General features: G+C 37.7%; 2 protein-coding genes across 4 annotated transcripts; both read left to right on the top strand.

Annotated features, from left to right (window-relative positions):
- Positions 1 to 1,627: 1,627 nt before the first annotated feature.
- On the top strand, positions 1,628 to 2,914 carry LOC120011750 (LOB domain-containing protein 38-like). The gene is made up of 2 exons (XM_038862860.1): positions 1,628 to 2,014; positions 2,123 to 2,914. Exons 1-2 carry the CDS (start codon positions 1,831 to 1,833, stop codon positions 2,632 to 2,634), a joined length of 696 nt encoding a protein of 231 aa, XP_038718788.1. The 5' UTR covers positions 1,628 to 1,830; the 3' UTR covers positions 2,635 to 2,914.
- Positions 2,915 to 12,322: 9,408 nt separating this feature from the next.
- LOC120013873 lies at positions 12,323 to 16,824 on the top strand. Of its 3 annotated transcripts, XM_038865835.1 has the most exons (4): positions 12,326 to 12,542; positions 13,025 to 16,302; positions 16,434 to 16,638; positions 16,742 to 16,810. In XM_038865835.1, exon 2 carries the CDS (start codon positions 13,031 to 13,033, stop codon positions 14,114 to 14,116), a length of 1,086 nt encoding a protein of 361 aa, XP_038721763.1. In that variant the 5' UTR covers positions 12,326 to 12,542; positions 13,025 to 13,030; the 3' UTR covers positions 14,117 to 16,302; positions 16,434 to 16,638; positions 16,742 to 16,810. The 3 variants fall into 3 exon arrangements, with proteins under 3 accessions (XP_038721764.1, XP_038721763.1, XP_038721762.1); XM_038865836.1 differs by having other exon boundaries at positions 12,323 to 12,542; positions 13,038 to 16,302; positions 16,434 to 16,824; XM_038865834.1 differs by having other exon boundaries at positions 16,434 to 16,824.
- Positions 16,825 to 18,184: the final 1,360 nt, after the last annotated feature.

The following is an 18,184-nucleotide window of genomic DNA, read 5'->3' as shown; positions in this document are numbered from 1 at the left end:
TTGAAGTTGAAAGTCGGATAAGGACGCCACGTCTGGGGAGGACCACGGACATCTCAATTAGGTCTTGTTCTCTATCACGCGCGCCAGCTTAATTTCACGTCCACATGTACATACACTTAGGATTGACGTACCAATTTTAATATTCTATGGTTTCCTTTTTTATTTTATGATTTAATATTTTACTTAACCACTGTGAGTAGCCTACTTAATCGTATCTTCGGATTTAAGAATTACTGTGTTCAAAGATGGGAGTTCGAATCAATCGTCTGAGATATTTATTTGTAGAATCATGGTCTTTTTGACTTGTCCCACTTTCAGACCTCGACTTGCATGGACTTTGGTTTAGTTTTACCTATCGTCAGAGTAATGCAAACTGTTATTACAGTCCAAAATTTACGTTCACTCAATTTTTCAAATGACATATTGGGTTGGATGGATTCTCGGTCGAAATAAATACTTATATGTTTCATTGATACCCACCATTTTCACATGCAAAATATTTTACATGTTGGTTTTAAGGAGAATCTTGCGGTGGATTTGGTGGGTAAGACTGACAATATATGACCCTCTTTTTGTTTTCTTTGACAATTAATTTTGAGGCTTAGTTTTAATAGGTTAGGTTGAAGAGATAACATGTATTTAGTAGGAGAATAATAAAGCTAGTTCATATTTTATCAATATTATCGTGGTAGTTTATATGATATTCTATCCCAGAAAACAGAAATCTCAATATTTCCCTTTTTATTAAATGATAATTTAGAACTTGGAACTTGGAAGTAGTAAAATACATGGATAAGTTGTGAATGCACGGAGATTTGTGTGTGTGTTTTGCATATAAGCAGCATTAGCATGATGTATATATTTGGTTAACATAAATTTTATGTGATCCTTAATGACCCATTTTAGAGGGCAGAGGAGATTTGTGTGCTTTGCATATAAGCAGCATCACCACTGTTTTGGATTGTTCATCGTGTTCATATATGATAATTGACATTTAGGATTCTTTTTGGAGCGATGATTTTTTAGCTTGTTCGAATATGTACGCATGAGGAAATTTCTCACTAATAAGATATATTTTTTATATTAATTTTTTATGTCACATTAGTAGTTTGATTGTCGAAAATAGTTGAAAATCTATCTGAACGTGTACATTGAAATGTTTTCAACTTTAAATTCTAAAATTGAAATGTTTGAACATTTTGTAAACGAGTTTGATTTGGTCAATTTTTTGATGGTCCAAAAATTACATTACCACGTTGAACTCACGCTGGTAACTTTATGCGACTTTTGAGTTTAAAAAAAAAAGAAAACAAAAATGCCCAATGAAAAGGAAATCCCATCCCTTCCTTGATATCCACCAAAACACATCCAACGGTGGAGGGACAACCAATCGCGGAAACACGGAGCCGCTCACGCCCAAGTTTTTGGAATCTTTTTACTCTCCCTCCTCAGTCCTCCCAACACGAAACACACACTACACAACGTCATACACCGACGGCCACGGTCCCACCCACTAGGCCACTACCAAAATAGGTTAAGTAGTTAACCCTAGTTAAGCCCCCTTAAGTTTAACCACCCAAACACACACTCTCTCTCTCACTCTATGCATTTATAAGTCTCTCCCTTCGTATCCCTTGCGAGCTTAATTTCCTCCCTATTTCTTCTCTGCTTCTTTCTTTACCCAAACAATCCATTTCTAATTTCTTGCATCCAAAGCAACTGCAACAACAAACGAGAACGCTCTCTCCGCAAAATCTTGAATCGCTTCTTCTCCGTGTTCATGTGATCTGTGTTTAGGAACCAAAAGAATTCTGTATTATTCAGAGGAAGATGAGTTGCAACGGGTGCCGAGTTCTGCGAAAGGGATGCAGCGAGTCGTGTATTCTACGCCCGTCTTTGCAGTGGATCGAGAGCCCCGAATCACAAGGCCACGCCACCGTTTTCGTCGCCAAGTTCTTCGGCCGCGCTGGTCTCATGTCCTTCATCTCTACCGTCCCGGAAAACCAGCGTCCCGGTACTTATCCACTGCTATATTTTGTGATTTTGGGTTTCTAGTGCTGTATTCCATTTCGATTGCTTGCTAGCTTGTTCTAATCTTGTTTTTGATTGTTCTCTGTTTCAGCTTTGTTTCAGTCCCTTCTGTTTGAAGCGTGTGGAAGAACTGTAAACCCTGTAAACGGCGCCGTTGGGCTGCTATGGACAGGGAACTGGCATATTTGTGAGGCGGCAGTGGAGACTGTCCTACGCGGCGGTGCACTGCGTCCGATTCCGGAGCTACTTTCTGGTGGAGGATCTCCGACTCCTGCGTCCGACGAGGCCTCCGAGGTGGCCTGTACGGACATGTGGAAGCTCCAGGATCCGAGTCCGACTTCCAACTGTCGATTCTCCAGTCCGAGATCCATGGCGTCCGTGAAGCGCAATCGAACCGTCGAATCTCCAACGCTGACGCAACCGAACGATCTGCATCTTCGCTTGTCAGCGAAGTTCTCCCCTCACAAGCAGGAAATCGGACGGCCGGGGACGCCATCGATGTATTCGGATGAGTCGGTGGCCACAACGTGCTTGGAAAGTGGATTGGGCGACCAGTTCAGCAGTGGAGGAGGGAATAGAAAGCTGCTTAACCTGTTTGTTTGAAGAGAACTCTTCATTTTTCTTTGGTGAATCTGACGTTCACACAGGAATTATCAATGGTAGATTGGTGTAATATTCTTCTGTTTAAGGGGACTGTTTTGAGTTTTTGGAAATTATACCGGCACTGGATTTCTCGCTTAACAGTGAAGAGAGAAACATGAGGGTTGCCGGTATTTCTTAATTTATTTCTTCATCTTCTTTTTTATGTTCTCTTCCTGGTTCTATGTCTAGCAATTAATGTTTGACATTAATAAAGGCAGGGCTAGTTTTTCTTTTCGTTATACTAATTCATGAATAAGTTAGTGTCGTTTTAATATGATAAGTTCGTGAAGGAGATGATGAAATAGGGGGCGTCTCTATAACTATTCCTAACGGGGCATTTGGTTCTCATTTAAATGGTGAGAATCACCTATTCTCCTATTTGATTGGATTTTAGAGGATGAAATGATATTCTACAACGTGGTGGAGATGAATTTTAATATGCCAAAAAAAAAATTATTTTACAATTGTTATAAATTAAAATTCTTACATTCGCATTTGCTGTCACGCTCATTCAATTAAAATTCCTACACTGACATTTACACTGACATTTACGATTTATTTCCCACCAAATGTGATCATGGTTATCTCATACTAATGTCACAAATAACTCACTCATGCTCACACTCATTCAATTAAAATTCTTATACTCACATTTGCTATTTATTTTCTAGCAAATATGATGATGGTTACCTTAAACTCACAATTACACTCATTCAATTATAAACTAAATGTTCCGTAATTACTTTTAGGTGATGGAACAAATGGTATCTATTTATCTTATTAAAAAAAAAAAGACATCTCTAATAATCTCTCCATGGTTATCCACAACAAATGTTAAATTATTATTATTATTTATATTGACATACACAAGAAAAGGTTTGAAAGAAACACTTTGAGTTGTTCCTCTCTTGTATCCAAGGCTTTTGTTTGGAGGGATAGGCGGCTTTTGGTGGACGCAGAGAGACGTATTGAGATAGAGAAGGTATCCAGGATGGATTTGTGTTGTAGTAGTTGTTGGGCCCCACCATTTTTTTGTTCATTTCTGAAGAATTTCTACGTCTCTTTATAACCCAATAAGAGGCAAAGCAGTAGGCCCAAGTCAGCGTCTCTTTGGGCCCTTCTTTTTATTAGTATTATTCTTTTCTTTCTTTCAAACTTTTTTTTTCCTCCACTTGAGGGCATCCTCTCCTCCTATCTTGGGAAGTGGTGGGTTCCACATCATCACCCCTTCACCACCCAAATATACAATAATAATTGTTTTTTTCTTTCTTTCTTTATGCAGTGCTGCGTCTCGCCGCATTTAGGGTGGACCCCACGGAACCTTCTCTCCCCTTCATCTCTTTTTTTTTTATCGACTCTCCACTTCATCTCATATTATATGTATATAACTATATATATACGTACATTTTGGTTTGTTCCCCACGGACCCCACCACCACCCACTTGTTGCTTGTTATCGTTGTGGCATCAATTTTTAAATTTTACCACGGTCATGCTATATGATTGTTGTTGACTCAAAAACCTTATCCATCCCCGCCACCGGGGTTTTCTAGAAAAATATCCTAAGAGCCGGTTTGATTATTCATGTAATGTAATGATAATTGTATTCACATCACATTATAATATTTGATATCCATTACTTTAAAAATATAATGTAATCCAATTATTTGGTAATAAAATTCTTTATAAAAATCAGTAATCCAAATACCATCTAAAATTTTGTATTATGATTACAAAATCAAATATTTGTTCCTTGGATAAATATATTCCCAATAATTATAAATTATTTACAGTTGTATCTTTACATATTAAAGTCCATATTGACCCTAGGCAGGCCTGGGCCGGGCTTTGGGACGGAGTCTGGTCGTGTTCGAGATACGAGATCGAGGTCGTAGCCAGGATCCAGGATTGAGGTCGAGATCTAGGATCGAGGCGGGGATCTAGGATCAGACTCGAGATGCGATCGAATATCTAGAATCAAGGTCGAGATCGAGATCCGAGCAAGGATTTGGAATCCGGGATAGAGGATAGGAGTCAAGATTCGAGGTAGGGATTATGGTCAGGATCACGCCCCGCATACAGGATCATGCCCGGGATCTGGGATCAAGTCCGGGATTTGAGATCGGGCCCGAGTCAGGCATGGTTATGAGATTGGGCCATGGTCAGGCCCAAGACTAGGGATTGGGCCTGGGTCAAGTAGAGGATCGGGATCGGGCCCTGGTCTAGCCGGGATTGAGTCAGGGTCCGGGTCAGCTGGGGTCTGGGATCGGGTCCGAGTCATGCCGGGGTCTGGGATCGGACCAGATTCTTGCGGGGTCCTGGATCAGGCCATGGTCAGGCCCGAGATTCGAGATTGAGTCGGTGTTCGGGTCTTGCAGGGGTCGAGGATCGAGTCTGGTTTATGTCGAGATTCGGGATCGGGACCGGATTAGGCCGAGGATCAAGATCGGGATAGGGTCATGCCGTGATCGGGTAGGGCTCCGGGTCATGTCGGGGTCTAGGATCGGGCCCAAGCCAGGCTTCAAGACTAGCTCTTGATTTTTTCAATAATGTTTTTAATATACGTAAATGTATAGGAGGGTAATTTTGGAAAACACTAAAAAATGGAATACATTTCTATTTTATAAATCAAACACCTTAATATGATTACCTTGTAATGACATTACCACAATTGTATTACTCGTAAATGGATTACAATTACTATCACAATACATTGAACCAAACGAGCCCTATGCGTCTTGATGACGTTCAAAATCGAATATACTCTACCACTGCTCAGTAATCCGCAGCTCAATTCTACTAACGTATCAATTTATCAGACTAAAGATCAGGGGTGACTGTTTTGTATTTTCACAATAGAGAAAGTGAATTTTGGGGTCCCCGAGATGCATTTAGGGGACGCTTCGGAACTCAAGTCAGTTCGGTAGACAATAAAACTATTGACATTGCTTGATACTCAGAGTTTTCTCTTTCGGGGGTGAATTTCCTATATATCTTATAAACTTCTTTCATATTCTGTAATGAGTATTTTTCCAAACCTCGAAATATATTTGATCACATAGAGTTTCCGGACTTGTTAGGCTGTATCGAAAAATCTAGGTTGAGGTGACATATGGGTGGGCTGAGATGCTCCCCAGCCTGACCTATTTTTGGATCTGTGCGGTATCAACTGTCAAGTGTCAACATCTCATTCAGGGGTATTGTTGGTATTATGACCTATAAACCAAAGTGTGGCCAACACAAAGACAAAAGAAAAGGGCGTGACGCGGATTTCACCTGCGCTCGCTTTCATTCATTTAATTATAAGAAAAACATGACAAATTCCAAGCCTCTGGGTTGGGTTAATTATTTAATATTTTAATACACTATACTAATATTTTTAATAGAGTGATACCAAAGTTTTGAAAGCTTTCGTGTGGGACAAATATTTGCCAGCTCAAGTTGACCAATTATATGCATGCACCTACTAACAGCAATTATCCTCTTTATATAGTTTTTTTTCTTTTTGATTAATATTTTTGGCCAATGAGAGTTGGGGAATTGTTTTATAGATATCCCGCTTGTTTGACAAATGGTAAGGCATCCACCACTACGTCTCCGCTAAGCGATAACAGCGAAACCGCTATCCTATACCGCTCTCTATAGGATAGCGGTTCCGTTATCAGACAATAAGCTCTGTATAAGAGCTTTTTATGCAGTGGAAATGACGTTTTTTAATTTTTCGTTTTCTTTTTCCAATCACATGGGCCCCATTATTGACTGTGAAGCTTGATTTCACACTAACAAGCTTGATTTCACGTGGACCCGATTATTGTGACACATTTTTTAACAATAATAAGTTTATATTTTACTTCAAACATTTATTCACTTTTAATTATATTAATATTTTTTTATTAATTTATTAAATTTTAAATAAAAATAATATTAACATTGTTACTGTAAAAAAAATTTATTAACTTTTTAAAATGTTGCCCTACTTTATATTTAATAAAATAATTATTCCCACTTGTATCATATTATAATATTTTATTAATATAAACAATATAATAAAATATTAAATTTAATAGTAAACTTTTTATTAATTTATAAAAATATTTAATAATTTATGCTTAAAATTAATTTTGATAAAAATTACATTTATTATGTTAAATTTAATATAAAAATCGTTTAATTTAATATTATAACACTTTAACTCAATAGCTTTTCGCTAAGTTAGCTTTTAATCCACTAAACACCTCATAGCATATTTCACAGCTTTAAGCTATGTTTTTTTTCCACAATTTTTCCGTTAATATTGAAAATCAATCCAACCGCTCTACCAAACGGATCCATCATTTTAGGTAACTATTATCAGGTCAATAGCTTTCTCAAAAATATATGTGTATATAATATATTGTTGATTAATGCAAGTTGTGAAGAAAAGTGGGCGCAAGTGGATTAGAATGAGCGACGTTGCTATATATATAATAATAATAATAATAATAATAATATATGTATGTTTGGCTTTTGAGATTCCCATAATATTTTTTAACAGATGATTATATCATATAAGCTTGTCATTTAAACATCCGACAAAGACTCATAATTGAGTTATCAGATTTATGCACACATAAATTTTTCATCTGACGACATAATAAATCGGGTTAAAACTCGGCATGAGGCGACAATAATATTAAACTGTAAGTGAAAATGGAACTCAGAAGGCCAACATAAACCTTGTTTCTTTTTTGGTTTTTGCTCCTCATGAATTGAAGGCCATATGACCCTTCTCAAGTATCATTGGAGGGTCATGTTCGCTTCTAAGAGGGACATCTGGCTCTTCAACGTTTCTTAAAGTCGGTTCATGGTCTTGAAATTATAATTTCATATATATAACATTGACTCCTATCGTATGCAATTTCAACCAACCTTGCATCATTCGTAGCTTCCTATATATATATGCATTTGTTGGGAAAATCTCCCACTACATTTCGTATATGTTTTCTTTTTCCTATTGCCTCATCAGTTACATAGTCTGTTAGCTTCATGGAATGGCTCTAATTGTAAAGATCATTTGGCCAAGTTTAAGACGTGGTCCTTATGGTGATTTGTCACTGAGTGATATATATATATATATGATCATGAAATGATCTTTGGGACTATTTATAGATCAATCAATCAATGCATGTATCTATCTATCTTTATAATATATGATAATTATATGAATCACGATGCTCTGACAGCTAAATGTGTATATATGTATAGATGGGTGCAGCTACCCTTTTTGATGCAGACACCGCATTACGACATTTTTTCCAGTTCGGGAAAACACAAATTTCAGTGATAATTGAATGATTGGAGAAGCCAAGTTCAAATTGACTACGAACTACGATCTTCAAGTAACTTTACATTAATTATTTTTTAAATTATAAAATGAAGAATTATTTATTTATTTTTTGGATATTTTAGATTTAAAGAGGGGAAAAGCTGGACATGCAGTGTGGTATACTGGGCATGTGGGGGAGATGGGCCCGCAAGGACGGTGGCAGCAATTGCCGACTTCGGAAGACCAATAAAATGAATGACTTCAGAGAATGTTTTCTCTTCCACTTGAACATTTACACCTCCCAGTTCCACACTGCCACGCAGAGGACGGGAAAAATATATAAGGAGGTGACCGGTATCGAGAAAATTGGACCCAATTTACTTGAGGTATTATTCGTTACGAGTCTAATGCCCGTATGATTTTGTTTTTTTATTAAAAAATGTTTCAAGTGTTATGGAGATCGAGTCATCCTTGTAAACTGTATGGTTCGGCTTTACCAATAGATGTGGGGATATTTAAACAGACCTCGTATGCTCAAGCATGAACAAGGCTTGGACCATCAGATAAAATCGGCCCATATTCATTTATACGCCTTGAACGTTGTATTGGCCTTTGGGCCTATTGTTAAAAAGGCTTAAATTCTGTGTGTTGGGTTTCAGGGTTTGTTATCCGATTTCTTAAATAATTTTCTGAATTTGGGCTCAGTGGGCTTATGTGATTGATTGTCTCAGATTTATCAGAGTCGGTTTTTTCATTGACCGTGTACTTTCTTTTATGGTTGCAAAATATTATTTTTTAGTGAGAATCGAACAATCGATTAAATTTTGTCAAAAAATTGATTGTTTACACCCATAATTCTCTTTTTGGTAATATGAAATTCACCAAACTATCCATCGGACAATTGATTGGTAAGTCTCCAGTCACATGAAAGACCCTACAACCCTCATGAACCGGTTGAGACCGGGGTTGGGCCAAAACCCAGTGCGGAAATATAACGCGTGGTGATATTCACATACGTAGGGCTAAGAATGACCCACCTAGCAAATTGCGATAATGAAAACACCCATAATATTTGAACTCACGACCTCACACTTAGTGCGCTCAAATTCACCATCTTAGTCAACTATCGTTGTTGTGTACTTTTTTTACCTTAATCCCCAAAAGCTGAGAGTGTGTCTCAATATTCCCATATAATTTTGACCTAACAAAAGAAGAACAAAATCGCGCTCTATAGGATTTCAACCTACAACATAAGCTTTTTAGAGAGCCACGTTCTACCAAACTGTAGCGCTTTCTTACCACAATGAAAAACAACTGTCAGGAAATTGATTCTTTTTATAGTTTTGCAAAGTGAGAAAAACCTCTTAGAACTATATACATCTTCAACCAAATTAAAAAAAAAAAAAATTAAATAGAAACTAATACTATTAATTTATTTCTAGTCGGAACACAATTCATAATAATCCAGCGGAGCACCTGCCGCTCTTGAGCATTGTGTATTCTTTCATCCAGATATTCTCATATTGGAGAATTTTTCATACTGTGATACCAACTCCTCATAGTCTTCAACCCAAGTCGACCCATCTCTGCTGTTTTCCCTGTCATTTTTTGCATTGTAATCCTCATCTTCTTCGGCATTGCGTTCCCTTACCCTATCATCATCTGCGGCATTTCCTGCAGCCTGAATTGGTGCTAAGCTATGCACATATGGCAAGGCACAACTTGGAGAGCTAAATCTGCGAACATTATCTACCCAGCGTCAAGGTTTTCTCAGTCAAATCGTATGAGAAAAGAGAATCTGGGATCCACAAGTACAAGAGATTGGATCCAGGTCTGTTCGCAATTATCTTGAACCTAAACTGGGGCTTAACAGTCTTAGCCTTCTTCAACCAGCGCTCAGAACATTTTTCAGAGAAATCGTTGCTCAACTTCTCAAACTCATCAGATTTTTCGAGTTTCCACTTCTTGTCATCTATGCCAAGAGACCAAGCAGGAAACTCATTCTCATATCCAAAACAATAGCACAAAATCTTGTTCTGGAATTTCCACAAACATCTTCCGAGCGGAGCTCTCGGGGCCTCTATTAGTTCATAGCAAGGCTCGCTCTTCCTCACATCAAGTGGACAAACGAGGATATAACCTTCGAGACAATCCCAATGTAGTTTCCCATTAAAAATCAACTTCGAACCCATCATTGTTTCATGGGCTAAACATGGAAGTCTCTCTTCAAAGTGCTCCCACACACCCTTCTCACTCGACAGTATAGACAATTTCGAACAGGGTTCACTAAATTTCGGCCTAGAAACACAAACAACCTTAAAGTTGATACAACCAGTGTGCGCTGTATCCGCGATCAAGGAATAGTAGACCCGATTGGATCTCTTACGCATTTGAGGAAGTTCAACGTGTTCTTTCGTCAAAGGATTGCAGACGAAGCAGATCTTGTTGAAGGAAATATTACTGAAGGAGCCGAAGGTCCAGAAGAATCTGTAACAAAGAACAAGTCCATGACACGAATCAAGAAGCTCGATTGCACTGTCTTGCTGTTCTACTCCTTGAGGCAAAAGGAATTTGAAAGAAGGATCCGGGACGGAACACGAATTGGGTTCCAAAGGCAAGAAGTCGGGTTGACCCATCTTGACATCCTCGATGATTATTCGATTATAGTAAAACAGAGAGAGCGGTAGTTTCTTACTCTGGCAAAAGAAGCCTGTGAAGCAGTTGCCATGGATTAACTGAGAGTGTTTGATCAGGAAGTGTGGCTCTGTTGTTAGGTTATTGAAAGCCTTGGAGACGCACTTGAATCTGAAGATGGTTTTGGTAGGCAAACGAGAGAGAACCTCCAATTGAATTTCTGGCTCTGTAGAGATTTTTGACAAGAATCTTGACCATGAATTGGCTTCATCTTCTTCAGTAGAGTCTGCTTTGTGTTGATCACCGTCTGCCATGGCTCTGCTGCTGATTTTACGTGAATTGTGAACAGGGGAATTGATTCCTCGCAAGGAATTTTTATGTTTTATAGAATCAACATTTCTTCTTGTAGCTTTGTTAGGATTTGGAGTTCTAATGAAATTCGGTTTTAAGGGAACGGAGTACTCTCCCTTTTTTTGGCTTACCGCTCACGTTAGGGTAGGGGATTGTCCTTCTTTAATTAATTAATAACAATGATTTTATTATTGTTCCACATACATAAATATAATAATTTTATTATATTTGTTTGGTTTGTTATGTTGCTATATTTTGTTTATTCTTGTCTTTTGTTGTATTGAATAGTTTCACCTCTAATGGTGGCCCGAGTGCCTTTGACCTCAGTCTTGTATCTTCGTTTGGTATTTGAATCTACTATTCATCTTTGACATTTTTCAAAAAAGAACATGAGAACAACCCCAACCGTGTACCCAAATTATGTACCCCATTTGGGTAAACAATTTTCTCTAATTTAATCAAACAATTATATTATCTTTATTTTGATAGTACTCCAACCATATTCTCATTCCAACTCCAAATTAAAATTTTAATATATTTATATAAAAGAGAAAAGAATAAAGAAAGGGCAGAGAGAAACAATAAACTAGTATTTTTTTTATTTGGAGATGATGGTACATACCTAAGCTTTGGAGCACCAATTTGTCAAAAGTGATCCCAAAAATGAGAAAATATCATTTTGGGGATCGGTTGGAGTTGCTATGAGGTCCTAGGTAAGGGTAAACCCGTTATAAAAGAAATTAGAGAGAAGTAGAAGGAGGTGAGAGATTTTGGTCAAAACCATTAGAGATATTGTCCACATTTTGGGTTCAATATCAATATGAATTTGTCATTCAAAAAAACGCTTCAAGGGTTATTAACTTATTATGTTCAATTATGTTTATAAATCGCATTACTTGACCTTCAAATGATCTTAGAACTAAAAAAATATGAGATGTGATCCCCACCCTCTTTGTACTTTATAAGAGTATTGATGTCTTAACTCCACATTGATGAGTCTTGAAATCTACGATTATGAAAGGGGTGGGACGAGATGGGGTAGGACCTAAACCGTCCTACTCGATTCCCTATTGAATTCAATAATATGACATGGTGTAATAAGCACCTAATAATTTGGAATTAGCAATGTCCCATGGGAGGAGAACTTCATGAAAAAGACGAATAATTTCACTCAACTCAAGCCATCTTGTTCTTGTCACTTGTTGGCTTCGCGGCGCCCGTGTTTTTGCTCACTGTGCAGGGGACGGAAAGAAAATATCTTGGCGGCTCCGGTGGCCAAAAGAAAAAAGAAGATTATAAAAATCAAAAATAAAATCAATGGGCGACCACTGTACGTGTGAATAGACATCCAACCATCCAAGTTTTTGGCTCCCATGATTGAAACACGGACGCACGTGCGCCGTTGACGCCTCAGAGCAACTTAATCGAAGCTTCTTAAAGCAATGCCCGCGACCGACCCCTAATTTCCTCCCTACTCTCTGTCGCGAGCGAGCAAGCAAAGCTGATGCAAGAAGCGATCCCAAAATCGCAGTGAAGTCAGCGATTTCCGTTCAGGACAATCTCATTGTTTCCATATCCAGGTTTGTTTCTTTATCCTTCTTGCTTTTAGGGTCTGAATTTCTTTACTGGGTTCTTGATCTTTTGCTCGAATTCTCAATTGGGTCTCGTTCTGGAAGTCCAAGTGTTAGTGGAGTTAGTTATTTGTGATTCCGATGCTTCTCTATCCGTTTTCATCTGAAAATTAAGTCGGCTATGTGAATTTAACATCGAGGTTGAGATTTTGATTTCCGTTCGTAATCTATAGAGTTCAGAGATGATAATCGAAATAAGTATGATAAAATTTCGAGACTGGCTTGACCCAATTTTAATCTATTTCGTTTTAAAATTGACTACAGTTGCTGTTGACTTACTTCCCTCATATTTCATTGTCTGAAACTAATGAATTTAGGGCTTTGATTTAATGTAATGCTTCTTTTGTAGCTTCATGTAGGCTTTGAATTTTGATAACTACTATTCTTGTTGTTTGCATTTTAATGAGTTTGTGTAATTGGCTAAAATTTAGGTTTCGATGATAGGGATGAAAATGGGAAGTAGAATGCCAACTAGCCATCAATTTTCCCGGATAGACACTATAGAGATGAAATCTCGGATTGAAAGGAAGCTTGGAAGTTCAAGAGCAGCGAACTACTTTAGTCTCCTAGCAAAATATTTAGCTTCTAAGATTAGCAAATCTGAGTTTGATCAACTCTGCATTGGTGCAGTTGGGAGGGAAAATGTCCCTCTTCATAATCATTTGATCAGATCAATTATGAGAAATGTGTACCTTTCAAGGACCCCCCCATCAAAAGCAAGCAAATTAGAAGGTTCTTTGAATATTAAAGTGCCAAATGGGTATCAAAGAAGTAGTCTTCAGTCACTATGCAGGGATTTTCCCCAATCCCCTCGTAAGGGGAGGACTCCAATCCTTCGTGATCGCAAATTCAGGGACCGTCCGAGCCCTCTTGGACCTCATGGGAAAAGCCATAATATTTCACTTGAAGAGTCAGTACCTAAGTGTCAAGAACAACAGAGTGCTACTGAGTTGCTTTCTTTGGGTAGCAGACCTCCAGGCTCTGTGGAAGATGGAGAAGAGGTTGATCAGGCTGCTGGGAGCCCGAGTATACATAGTAGGAGCCCTGTTAGACCTCCTTTTGGCATACCCATGAGCAATAAAGGGATGCAAAAGGTTCTGTGTAATGGACTTACATCTGCTTATCATACTGAGACTTGTCATAGCCGTGGTGAGCTACCTGATACCCGCTCTTTGAGGAAGAGACTGGAGGTGATGTTGGTGAGGGAGGGATTAAATATCTCAGAAGATTGTGCCAATCTTTTGAACAACAGCATTGATGTTTTCATGAAAAGATTGATGAAACCCTGTTTGGAACTCACTGCTTCAAGGTCTGGACAAAAGTATTTAGACCAAGGTCCTGGTCCTGTCAAGCACGGTTTAAATGGGCTGTGGCCTGTGAGAAATGTAGAAAAATCTTCTAGATCTGCTCATGTTTCCATGTTGGACTTGAAGGTTGTAATGGAGTTGAAACCTTTAATGCTCGGAGTAGAATGGCCCATGCAACTTGAGAAAATTTGCTTGCGTGCATCAGAACTTAATTAGTAATATGCAGATAACTATTTCAGTGGGACCAGAAGAAGTTTTCCCAGACACTCATCATGGCTTATGACAATTATAGAAACAACTCTAACAGTAATCTCGACACATTGCTTTATAAGAACTGCTGAAAGTAAATAAGTAGAAGAACTCGTGGAAGTTTTGGATCGAGGTGATTAGATTGTAAATATCCCTTCCCCTGAATGTGTCGGGGTGAGATAATGACTTGGCAAAAGAAAATCATAGCGATACTTGTAAGCAACTAGCTGTTACGAATAGGTTGGCAGCTCTTCAACCCATATCTTTTCTTTTCTCATTCTATCGGCTTTCTTAATAAATCTTATCTTTTAAGCTATGTCAAAATGTTCTTTACTACTGTTGTTTAAATTGTCGTTTCGATACTTCCTCCTCCCCTGACCCCTCTCGCATGCCCACACATGCGCGTCATTACTCTGTTAATGCATACAATTAAATTATCTAATATGGTTCTGGCACCATATGGAAAGATAATATTTTTCTTTGAAGAATTTCTTGTAGAATACAAAATAAAGAATAAAGTCCTTTTAAGTTTAACTAATGGCAGAAAAAGGAAGTTTCATTTTGATCTACTTCTTTTACACCGGCTTTAATTTCTTTACTGCACATAAAACTAGTATAGTAAGAGTTACTTTTCTTCTGCTTATTCTCTCTCTATATTAATGTTGCGTAGATTTATCGTTCCTGGCTCGGAGTGGGGTGAGCCTTTAGAATTAAGTTCCTGTGTTTTTTGGGTCTGCATTATTTAACTAATTAACTCTGTTAACATATAGTATATATTAGAAACCAAAATTCTAGATATGAATAGATCGAGGCCATTAGATTTTTAATCAAAGAAATACATATTTGGTTCATAACGTGAAAGCCACCTTTCTCTCAGTTAAAAATTACCTCTATTTGTAGTTTTTTACCAACTTAAATGCACCAAAATGATGCAAATACACGATCATGGTAGATGGGTTAAACAAGTGATCCTTCATCTATGCTTAGCTGATTTTTTATGGGTAAGGCCTCCTATGAGCAAGGGGGGAGAGGGGATTCGAACTTGGGTAACACGTATAGAGGTGGACCTTCGTTGCCAGTTCAACTAAGGCTCGGGTTCACAACCACTATGCTTAGCTGATTAAACTATTGATGGTTTCGGTAATCCTTTATGGTATGATATGGGACATATTGTTGGAAGAAGAAGCTTCCTCTTTTATGGACTTTGACTAACAGAGTGATGGAATGAAATAAACTCTTAAGGATGTTGAGAAGTTTCTGTAGGATGCTCAGTTCTCATTACTTTGTTGAAGGCCTAAAGGGTTACTGCAAAGCTCGATACTGAATTATCAGAATATCATGTGACTTTTGCTCCCTTCTCTGAAATGGAATTCTGATACTGAGTTGATTTGATCTCCATTTCTTTTAATATTTTTTAACACTCTTTGGATCAAACAGAGTATCATATAACTATGTACTACATACTCATGTACATTGAGTCAGAGGTATATTAAACATTTTGCTGGCAGGTTTTTATAAGTTCCTTCCTTTCTTTCTTATGCATGATTACCGTGTGTAGTTTAAGATGATTACTAAGAGTAGTTTTTGTTAGTAGTGTTGAAGGGTTCACTTGAGTGTCTCACTCAGGGTGTTTCTTTAACCTCTGCGTTTATACTGTTGATTCACTTGCTAGTTATGGCGATTAGAGAGATCATGATTTTGTTTCTTCAGTATAGGCATTTTAATTGAGTACTTTTATGCCATATGGCGGCATGACGAATCAGTTTGATCTCATCATGACAAGGTGGTAACCTGCGCTTTCTTACTGAAGTGAACTTTCCATGCTTCATTTGGATGGAAATCCAGTAGAGCTGATTATTTTAAGATCGGTCCTAATTAACAACATGCGATAAATGTAGAGCTTACTAGTTAGAAGTCTGTGCTGTCTTTTTGAAATGTTACAGAAGTTTGATGTATTGAAGCAGGTAAATTAATAGATCTAAGAGACATCTGCTGGGACATTAGTTAGGATATCTGCCCATCTGAAGTTTGAGTTTGAAAATATCAAAGTTATCATTTTTCTCAAATAGAAACTAGGAATGTGTACATATATATATTACTCGATTTTGAAGTGTTCCAGGGGGGTGATCGAAGATTGGACCCGAGTCACTCAGGTAAGTCAATGGACTGAAATTGGTGTCTAATGAGATCTATGTAAAAATTATTAGCTGAACTTTGCGTATATTACAAGGTTAATTCTCTTTTGAATATTTCTTAAGCTGTGATTTCTTGTCTTGGACTGCAGAAATGTTATGAATATTTCCTTTCAGAGACATGTTTTGCTGCACATAGTCCAGGGTTTTTGGTGTTTTCTACAGCGCCAACTTATTATTGGCGTTCTCATTATCCCTAATTTAATTGAATTGCTTCACTGAAGATCAAACCCGGAAGCTTTCCAGGCCCCAATATGGGGAGGGGGTGAATAAGGATAATATTTTCACTTTCTTCAGGTACCGTTTCTCACCCTTGCTTTCCTGTTGCTATTACAAGTACATGAATTGGCAATTGGAGTCTCCGTAGCCTGTCGTCAAATGGGAAACTCTGTACCCGCAGGATTGATAGCCCAGTTTTAGGCACTTGTCAGCTGTCCAAAGGGCTAGCTTGTCTGGTCGTTAACAATTACCAAAAAAAAAAAAGTCTGTGGTAATAATAAGCTCTAGCTCTATATCTATCTGAAGGTTTCATTGTTCTTTCCTCGCCATAGACAGGTAGCAGTTCGATTACTCTATTGCTTTATCCAATTAATTAACTTGCTCTGTATTTTACAACTGAGTTGCCTCTATGTTGTGCTTTTAAGTGGTTCCGTTCTCTCTTCTTTCAGCCTGATCTTCTTACTTGAGAGATGGAAGAGTCGAACTAGTCATTTCCCACGAATGATCAGAATCAGCTCAAACATGACAGTGAAGAAAGTAAAGCCCACATCATCTTCAAAAGGAAGTACTGTCCAAAACCCATGTTGGAGCTAATACAAGTTATGTACTTTTCAATTATCTTTTAATGGTGTTCATTCGGATTGGCAGAGTTTGTGGGTTATCTTCATTTGCCCACGACAATCTTTTCAATATCGATACCATACAAATTTATCACAAAGAAACTTTTGAATCCATACGATTTGAGATCGATTTGGTCTTAGAGAGATTCGTCCATTAAAGTGAGTTGTCCACGAAAATCCGCTGCTCATATACATAAAGCCTACAATTGCGCATTGATTTCCACATAAATAACAAGTAAATAAATGAGCATATCAGTCCAAATGCCTGGGTTCGAGATTCCCCTATTGGTCATCATTGTCGTGGCTATTATTCTCTAATTCATATGTTTAGAGAGAACAATTTATATATTTTGTGTGTGCAGTGTGTTTCATGAATTAATCTTTATGAAGTGCGAGCAATAATTCACATAGACAGATGTCCACAACTCTTGGTTATTCTCAAGAGTTGAATACATAAAATATATATTCACGACTTGGGCACGTCTTGTGCTTCGAATAATACAATTTTACTAAAGTTTATTTAAATTACATTGGAAATTAAAACGTGGTGCAGATATATATAAAAGGAAGATAATTGTTGTGAGTGCTTGGGCCATGAGTGGCCTTATCCAATGGAAGGGCCCACCGCCCATGCGGCTGCTCCTTCTCTCCCCGGCAACGCGTGCTTCCATGTCACTCTCTATCCTCATCTCTCTCTGACTATCTCTTGGGTTCTTCACTTTCTTCTTAAGTTATCAAAAGTCATTAATTTATTTTATAATTGTTGAAACCTAACATGCATACGATCGAATATGTGATTATTCTAAGTTTTTCTTTTTCTTTGGATCTCATCATCCCAAGTTGATAAGCATGGATATATATATTATTTTGTGAGTAAATCCAATCCTCTCTGCTACAACATAATAGTGACAAATGGTTACAGCGCATCTTGCTCCCATAACAATGGTGTATATATATATATATATTATATTATGCGGACTTAAAATGCGTATCATTTTTCGTAC

The sequence above is a fragment of the Tripterygium wilfordii genome, chromosome 13 (assembly GCF_013401445.1).
Source record: "Tripterygium wilfordii isolate XIE 37 chromosome 13, ASM1340144v1, whole genome shotgun sequence".
Lineage (NCBI taxonomy): Eukaryota > Viridiplantae > Streptophyta > Magnoliopsida > Celastrales > Celastraceae > Tripterygium > Tripterygium wilfordii.
The sequence above is the reverse complement of the archived record's forward strand: the minus strand, read 5'-3'. Positions and strand labels throughout refer to the sequence as shown.

Coding starts and splice junctions, on each gene's coding strand:
- LOC120011750 (XM_038862860.1), top strand. CDS start 1,831: ATGAGTTGCAACGGGTGCCGAGTTCTGCGAAAGGGATGCAGCGAGTCG. Junction 2,015..2,122: donor CCCGGAAAACCAGCGTCCCG/GTACTTATCCAC, acceptor TCTCTGTTTCAG/CTTTGTTTCAGTCCCTTCTG.
- LOC120013873 (XM_038865834.1), top strand. CDS start 13,031: ATGATAGGGATGAAAATGGGAAGTAGAATGCCAACTAGCCATCAATTT.